We start from the raw sequence: 9,535 nt of genomic DNA, 5'->3' as shown, positions 1-9,535 counted from the left end.
CATCCATCCATCCTTCCCTCCATCCATCCATCCATCCATCCATCCATCCATACATACATAAATACATTCATCCATCCATCCATCCTTCCCTCCATCAATCCATCCATCCACCCATACATACATACATACATAAATACATTCATCCATCCATCCATCCTTCCCTCCATCCATCCATCCATCCATCCATACATACATACATACATACATAAATACATCCATCCATCCATCCATCCATCCATCCATCCATACATACATAAATACATTCATACATACATAAATACATCCATCCATCCATCCATCCATCCATCCATCCATCCATCCATCCATCCATCCATTTTCTTAATCACTTTATCCAATTCACCGTTGCAGGGGTTGGAGTCTATCCCACTGGGTAAAAGGTGGTGTACACCCCGGACAGATCGGCAGTGTTAAATGGCAGCACCAACGGAATCTTGTCCGAACATTTCTACAGATAAATTTTCATGTTTTTCATCACGTTTTATCTCCACACTGCCGAAAAAAACAACTGCAACTGAACCACAGAGTCCACAGGGAAAAGCACACACACACACACACACACACACACACACACACACACACACACACACACACACACACACACACAGAATGATGTCACATTCTACGGAAATGAGTAATTCGGGTGTTTTTTCGCTCCGTTTTTCCAGTTTTTTGCTGATGACATCAGAGCTGTTGCTGCCAAAAGGAGGGGGCTGAATGTGTGCACGTGTGTCTGTGTGTTGCAATTTGTGCAAATGTTAAAGGCTTTACAGCTGGACCTTTGCCTTATTTTAGCTTTAGCCCAGGGAGTTTTTCTTTAAACTTGTGAAAGACCTCAGTCTTCATTGTCCCAGAGGATGACACAGAATGAGAAAGTGTGGGGAAAGTTTACAGAGGAGTCCCTAGTTTTTCAATGTGAATGTGCAGATTTCCTCTGGAAACTCATATTTGTCCTGCCATGGAAAAACTTGCCAGAATACATGCCCTAAAAGGGAACTTGGTTACTGCCTATGACAATGGTCAAGATGAGTGGTTGCAGCTGGATGTACGCTTCTGACAGGCTCTGTGTGATCACAAATGATTGTGTGTGATCAATTTAAACGTGCAGTCACATGTGTTAATCAACAACAGCAGTATGCTGCCTCTGCCAAGGCTGAAAATCCCCTCCACGCCACACATGAGCTGATTTCTTGGATCCAGATATTATTATTTTAAGAACATCAAGATGATGTCCCTGTTTTTTCTTATTTCAATGTGACATTTATTTATGAAGATATTACAAAAAATGACCACTTTTACTAATCCATGCATGACGTTTGAATAATCTGGATAACAAGCAAACCAATTACATCATTGCCATGTTGAAGGTAATCATAAATCATTATAGCATATGTCCATTTACTATGTGAGAAATCAGGGGCTGTAAATCAGACTGCTTGGTTGAAATAAATACAGCAGCCAATCATCAATCAATACCATGGTTCATCTCAACGATCCCCAGTAAGATCTCCATTAAGACTTCAGTTACAGTAATTAGAAATTCAGATGAGACTCGGTGTGATAAACACATGCTCACAATATTAACGGCCAAACTGTGGCTCTGATTGGTTCATCGTGAATCTAAGGTGATCCAGACATATTTGCTCCAACTGTTAGGCGAGTCAGCAGAAGGTAAATCCCCGCAGTATGAGGAAGAAGTGGTAGTTGTGGGTTTTAGCACTTCTGGTTAATCTCATCTGATCTGATACCAAATAAATACAGGCCCAGTACTGCCAATACCGATAATTTCAAGTTTTAAAAGCATCGATCTAAGATTAATTGTAATCAACTTGTAAATTCTGAACTGACTTTAATGATCACAATGAGTTAATACAATAAAACAAACTTTTCAGCTTTTTGTGTATTTTGAAACAGGGTTTTATTTTAAAGCTGGCAGGTAAATATGCCCGTCTTTAAAGCACTGGGTCACCTTCTGTTGTTAAATGTGCTGGTAGGCTTTTAAATAAATAAATAAAATTTAAAAAAGCCAAGAATGTGACACTCAACACTATCAGTCAACACTTTTATTTTTCACAGTGCATGTTTGAGGTATATTTCTTCCTCTTAAAAATTTTTTTTTAACACAATTCGGCGATTTACATGCATAGAAACAAAGCATTGATCCTATCACGCTAGCATCGATATCAATACCTGCGTTGGGTTCGATACTTTCGATATTTGGATCGATCCACCCATCGATTTAATGGATTATCAGTGCAACAGTTTGGCTCTGTTAGTTTATAAATGACTTTTTAATGACCTATTTTGGTTAAAGGGTGTACATATGTCTTTAAATCATAGCACTCTTTTCAAAACTAGAAGAAGGATTTAATACAGTGCAAAAGTGGGGTTATGGAAGTGTGGTTAGTTGCTGTTAATTACCACGAAGAGCTAAACTACCAAGGATAAGGACGGATTATGGCTTAGTGCACATATAAATTAGAGTGCAGCTGAAACATTCCTGTCAGGGCTGGATATTACAACTACATTTCAGAAATAGTTGGGACGCTGAGCAGTTTCCAACAGCTTTTCACGGGCTGCAAAAGTTGTGCGGCGCTAAAAACAAATATGTGCTAGAACATCTCAAAGTTAATAAGGTCAACTAGTAACATGACTGTGCATACAAAAGAGCATCTCAGAGAGGCTGAATCTGTCAGAAACAAAGATCAGCAACTGAGCAACAGCTGTGAATGTTTGGGGATCGCGGTATTGGTGACGTTCACATGTGTGAAGGCCCTGTTTATGCTGAACAATAAATAGCATGAAGAGCAACATGGTTCAGAGAAGGGCTTTCTTATTTCAGCAAGAGGATGGAAAACTATATTCCACAGGTTTTCCAACAGCATGGTTTTGTAATAAAATAATCTGGGTGCTAAACTGGCCCTCCTGCAGTCCAGACCCGTCACCCATTGAAAACAGATGGAGCATTATAAAATGAAAAGTACGACAAAGGAGGTCCTGTTGAACAACTGAAATCCCAGCAAGAATGGGAAAACATCTGGCTTCTAAAACAGCAGTTGGCCTCTCAGCTCCCAAAAGCATGCAGTGGTTTTTTTTTAGAGAAGAGATGATGCAACACGCCGTTAAACGTGCTTCTGTCACAGCTTCTTTGGAAAAGTGTTGCATTAAATATACAAATGAGCGTGCATCATTCAAAAACACAACAACACTACACATGCTGTCTTTGTGCGACATGTGGTTACCAAACACATACTTCCATTGGGTAAAAAAGCTTCTTGTTACTTTCATTTCTTGTGATTTTTGACTGTTTGCTTGGAATTTAACTGAACTTAGGACTAAAGCGCAGACGGGATTTTTCTAAAGCTTTTGGAAAAAGCCGATAACAACAGTCCCAGAAAGTAACAAAAATCCAACCAAGCAGACTGCCACGGAGCACAGGAAGCTGATGGAGGACTAGAGAAGATAAGGAGATGATCCAACTAAGGGAGATACAAGGCTGTCAAACACAGGTGACACAGCAAACAATCACAAAGAAGAGGAAAGGAAAGCAGGAAGTAAAACTAAAAAAGACACATGAGGAAAACTGATTCTCAGAGCAATACAAACAGTGAGAAAGGCTGAAGAACAACTGAGCGTGATGACGGAAACACGGAACACACAAGAAGAAAACACAACAAAGACAACGAGAAACTGACAGAAACCGCACAAACCAGAACCCTGCAGTGGTTTCATATGCCGCTCATGTTTATTCGTGACCACATCACTACACTCCCACACCTTCAGTGGTAAAAATCTGAATAAACGTCTGCATCTGTCATTTAAGTATTTAATAAATAAACAGTGACTGTGCAGCTTCTAATGAGAGCACTGATCTCAGCACTGATAGAAAACCTGAAACACTTTATAGCCACTGATCAGTTTAGTTTACTACCACAAAAACCCACTGATGTTCCATTCATGTGCTCATTTTATCCTCAACTGAAACACACTTGATTTATGAGCTCCACATGCTGACTCGCTGATCACATCTCTGGTACTGATTAATGAAGATTGAGTTATCAGCACTGATAATAGATTACAGCAGTCAGGATTACAGTAATCTGGCAGCCAGAGCTGATGTCACTAGGATGGTTTTTATGAAGCACAACGCTAAACACAAAGTCTTCAGTGTACAGAGTTTAGCTTGAATCTCTGAGCTCGAATCTTGCGGACAGGATGTCCGGACGTCTGTCTCCGAGCTGCTCAGATCAGTCTCAGCTGTTTCCCCTCTTTTTTAAAAATTTTTTAGATTCCCAATGCTCCGTGACACTGCTCGCTTTCTGGCTTTTCGTCGTCTATAAATCTGCTGAGTGAAACAAACAGAGATGTATGAATCTACACGTCTCTGCAAAGATGCACGCACAAGTAAAAACAAAAGTAAAACTTGGTATAAAGATGGATGGGGAGGGGAACGAGGGGAAACTGGAGCTGATGTCGTGTTATCTCTGCATCTGCAGGTCAGTGAATGCTGCTCGTGTCAGGACAGACGCCACCTCTGACCTTTTTATTCCTGCCTCAGAGTGGGTTGGTTTAATTTCTGCCCCCCCGTGCGTCTCAGCTCTACAGGCCGGACAGAAAAAAGTTGATTTATCAGCTTTACAAACTCCACAGGAGAGATTCAGAGTTTGCGCTTCACGTTGGTATTTTTTTAGCAGCCGACATCAAACTGAGGGTTTAACTGCCTGCTTCGCTGGGCGGAATGCTTTTTACTGTGCTCTATTGTGTGTTTATTGCACTTTTATGTGGTGTATTGTGTGTTTAGTTTTATAGTGTTTCAGCTTACAGGACTGACCCCAGTAAAAAGTTCACCAAATCGGAGCTTCATACTCAACACTACTTTCACCTCGCTGAGCGGATCCTGTGATTCCCGTGGAAGAAAATGACTTTAAGAAGAAGAGGAAGAAGCTAACACGTGAGCTTTCAGGCAGCCGTGACATCTGAGTCAGGATCGCTCCAGATGGAAACTTATTTATCCTTTTTCCATTAGTCCTGGAGACACTTGTGTGAGCTGCTAACACTCACGGCCAATGAAACCATGCTGACAGTTAAATAAACAGTTCACCTGGAAGACGAAAAACATTTGAAAACAGGAATCCTGCAGCTCGAGGCAGATTAGATTTAAGACCTCTTTAACACCCCTCAGAATTAAATTTAAGACCAGCTCTCCTGCAAGTAAGATTTAGGAATGAGAAAGTGACATCATCCCACAGATATGTTTGTTTTTCTACGATTTCGTGAAAAAGTCTTTGCATCCACAATAAGCTGATGGGATCCCAGACTTTGGCTTAAATATTAAAAAACATGGTTTTATATCAAAAAACAAACTATAAATGTTGTTGCTTCTCCCATTGTGATCTGTGTCATTAATGCAAGGCACTTTCTGATAATTATAGCTATTACAAATCATTTAGAGATCTTAATTTCACTGATAAAAAAAATACTCATAGAATTCAACTGTTCCCACATCTTCAAATGTTGATTTAAGACATTTTGGAAAAAGTGAAGGCGTCTTTTTTTAGATGAATGAATTCACTCAGCTTTATGACTATTTAAGAATCCACGGGAAACATGCCCAGCTGCTCAGTTCATAACTAAAGTGAAAAGGATTGAGCAGAAAGACTTCTTCACCCTTCTCCTGCTTCATTAGTTGTTTTTCCATCTAAAATTTTCTCCCTCAAGAAGTTTTTTTTTTCAGGGAGCTGAAAGTTTCCTTCAGAGTATTGTTTGTCTGCATTTCCACTCCACTGAAGACAAAAGATCTGGCAGAATGAGTCCAGTGACGTAGCGAGAGCTGCTTTTAAACACCAGGCTTTATAAGAACGTAGTTAGCAGGCTACATCTCAGCTGTCTCTCTTTGTTGTTGTGCGACTGCTTTGGTTACAAAAGCTAACAGTGTGGCACCTTTTAAAAATAATACAGCTTTAAAACAATAAAACATCTGATTTCTTTTTTCTCAGCCACAAATGTTTGCCTCGATCTCTCTTCCACTTTCCTTGGTTAGTAACACTATCCCCACCAATGACAAAATATTTCAGCAATTATTGTTTCACATCAAGCGCCGGTGTTAAAAATCGATCTTTCTACTCACTCTTTTGATCGATATTTATGTATATAAACAACACTCTGATGTGGAAAGTGTTACATGTGACATTTGTTGTGCTCACACTCTCCAACTTTAACTGATGAGCATCGAGATCCAACCCAAGAACCCACAACAAGTGGGTACGCCTTCCTCCACTGACCCTAAAATGAGTGGGGAAGTTACCATTATACAAAATGATACACATGAAAACCAGACAAGGGCCCCAGTGTCACACCTGCAGGTTTATTTCCACTAAAATTCATGCAAATGCCGTTGTGGATGTGGTTTGAGGTTCCAAGAGCTCCTGTGAAGAGGTGCAGTGGTATAAAAAACTCTTCTCCACACTAGAAGAGATTCACATTGACCAAAAACTATTGAAAGTCAATGTCACATGTCACAAACTGTTCTCAACTTCCAGGTGATTGAAGCCTCAGCCAATGAGAGTGCAGGACACAGCTGACTGACATCAGCTGCTGATTGACATAAAACCTGTCCGAGTCTGGAATGTCCATCAGCCATCACCTTTGTGTTGCTTTCAGTGTGAACGCAGCTGAAAGAAGCTCAGTTTAAAGTCCTGCCACACTTAAACCCAACATCATCTTCACACACACTGACCACGAAGAGCCTCACACACACTCAGGGCACATACTCTGAACTATTTAAAGCACAGCTGTCAGCATGCATGTGCGTGAAGTGACAGTCAGCAGCTCTGAGAGGATGTGCCAGTTAAACCTCTCTGCCAGGAAGGTCACGAAAGGCCCGGCTGTATAAACCACACATAAAGTGTTATTTATAAAGGAAGAATGTGCAGTGCAAGTTCAGCCTGATATGGTGAAATCGAAATGAAAATGAGGCGAGACAGAATTTCGCCTAAAAAGTTTATTAATAGCTTATATTTATGTGTTCTGTGCAGCTGTGTTTAATGGCCATGCGTAAGGATGGATGCTCTGGTGCTCTTTTTGTGCCTTGTTTACAGTCCTTTCCTTGGAATTTACAGAGACGGTGTCCTCAGTTACTTCTTCCTTCAGTAGTTATTTTGTTCCCTCGGTATTCCATACCTGATGCCGCCAAATAAAACACTTCCTTTTATCGCTTTTTCGACAAGTGTGACAGTTTCTAATTATTGTGTTTTTGATTGACATGTCTGATAACATGCGGTACAAACATCCATCCATGAATGGAGATGAGAGTGGAAATGAAGCGCAGTGACTGAGATCATCACAGAAGCACTATGACAACAATGTGTGTTAATGGCTTTTAAAGAAAAGTGTTTCCAGCCTTTGGGGCTGAAAAATGAAGACAAAGTGACAAACACTGCAGTTCCTCTAATGACCACTTGGCTCCTAAAGCGAGTCGACCCATTGCCTTGGATTTAAAAAACAGACTTTACAACAGAAATAAACAGGATACAAAAAACATCTGTAGGTTATAAAGCCATTTTCCCTGTTTGTGATAACTGTTTGGGTTTTTTTTTTTGACAAGATGACACATTTGAACCATGTTAATGCTTAAAGTTGACATTATTATAACCCCGGAAGCTTTGAGTGTCAGGTGGATGGAGAGAAAGCAGGCCAGTGCTTCACCTCAGCTACTCAGAGCCAGTGAAAAAACTTTGTGACTGTTTTTAAAGACTTTTGGAGCATTTAAAATCCAATAATAAGACAGCCAATCACAGAAGATTGTGCTCCACCTCAAGAGAGTGAACTTCTAATATTTTTATGCTCCGTAGACTTAATTACCTGTATCTGTGCGATGTAGTTGCACCCATACTGTCTTTACGTATGCAGCTTGCTAGCTTTAGCTGATAACTCCACTCCACCCTAATTGTGGTCACTTCTGTGTGCAAAACACCAACACGGCGATCGTAAACCAGTGGGTGATGTCAGTTTGTTTGCACATCTCTGCCTTTGTGGATACACAGTGTTAGTAATGATGACGCTATAGAGTTTGATTTCCTCATGCATGTCAGTTTATATTCAAGTTAAACACTTTTTCCCTGTGAAAACAGGAAACGGATGAAGGTGGACAGAAATCCAGAAACTGCTTTGAGCTTGTTTGTCATCTGAAGCAGTGACTGTAATGAAAGGACGGCAGGAAGAGACAGAATGAAGCTGTTATTAAACGTCTGTGCAAATTAAATGTTTTAAGTCCAAACATCTCAGATGTCTAAACCAAACATTTCACAGAGACGTGTCATAAACAGAAAATTAAGTTATCAGCTTACACTAAACTTCAGGTGCTCATTGACCTGAAATAGCAAAAACAGGCTTAAATTCACCTTTAATTTCAGCTGTTACTATAGAAACAATGTAAAAAGAGGTGCATGATGTCATCGGATCCTGACATCAGCAGAGGGCTCACTCTTAAATATCAGACCTGCAGAACTGAACCAGGAATCAAACTAGCAACCTGTAAGCACTTCCTGTCAGAGTAAAACACACACACATAAAACTCCTCTGTGGTGAGGTCATAACACCTTGACGTCACCACTTTATCCTTTCTTCATTTCCAACCTCATCATCATCACCATCCTTTCCGCGCACGTGTCATCTTACCTGTGCCTGCTGGCAGCGCGGGCTCCGTGCGCGTGTCCATTGGTGTACAGGTTGTAGGACTGTCGCAGCGGGAACGCGCCTTTGGCGTGTCCGCAGGTCCAAAGCACGAGCAGCAACAGTAGCGGGAGCGCGGCCATCCCTCCGATCAATACGCGATCAATACAGAGTATCGATACCTTATCGGAGTCTAATCAGCTTCCTCAGCTGGAAGGGAAGACTCCCATCTCCATGGAAACGCCACAAAAAAAGTTTCCTCAGAAGTCCGTCAGTCCCACCGACCCATGGTCCGGACCCGATCAGACCTGAAGACCTGAAGCCGAGTCCAGTCCCCCCTGACCCGCTGCGGGTCCCGCTGCTCCCAGCCTTTAATCCCCCTTTAATGCCACTTTAATCCGGCTCGGCGCGGTCCCGGCTGGCCCATCAGAACTTTACTTGAGAAACAAAGAGAAGAAAACGTTGCGACAGACTGAACCGAGACCAGCTGCTCCTCCTCTTCATCACACCGCCCCACCGAACTGTCTCCGCCCCTGCCGGAGGAGAAACCAGACCCGCACGCACCCACACCTGAACCAGGATTGGGATCAGTGATGAAAACGTGAAACCGCACGGAGCCTCAGAGAGGCTTTAAAGGACCAGACTGCGCTTTTTAAACTTCTCTGCCCCGTTTTTCCTTTCTTTGTATGTGTGTGTGTGTGTGTGTGTGTGTGTGTGTGTGTGTTTGTGTGTGTGTGTGTGTGTGTGTGTGTGTGTGTGTGTGTGTGTGTGTGTGTGTGTGTGTGTGTGTGTTTTAAGCACTCTCTCTCTCACACACGTATAAAGTTAATGTAAATCAGCTGAATCT

The 9,535-nt window shown here is 41.6% G+C and overlaps 1 protein-coding gene across 1 annotated transcript in view; it reads right to left on the bottom strand.

Moving 5' to 3' along the window:
* The window catches only part of emilin1b (elastin microfibril interfacer 1b), a 35,112-nt gene extending 25,794 nt beyond the window's left edge, over positions 1-9,318 (bottom strand). Inside the window, exon 1 of the mRNA XM_085409551.1 lies at positions 8,695-9,318. Coding sequence (XP_085265677.1) covers positions 8,695-8,831 — 137 coding nt within the window. The 5' untranslated portion in view covers positions 8,832-9,318. The remainder of the gene's footprint in view (positions 1-8,694) is intronic.
* Positions 9,319-9,535: the final 217 nt, after the last annotated feature.

Source organism: Rhamphochromis longiceps, linkage group LG1 (genome assembly GCF_057381845.1).
Source record: "Rhamphochromis longiceps isolate RC_006_pf linkage group LG1, R_longiceps_female_GT1.1, whole genome shotgun sequence".
NCBI classification, from domain to species: domain Eukaryota; kingdom Metazoa; phylum Chordata; class Actinopteri; order Cichliformes; family Cichlidae; genus Rhamphochromis; species Rhamphochromis longiceps.
Note: the sequence above shows the minus strand (reverse complement) of the source record. Positions and strands in the feature narration are given on the sequence as shown.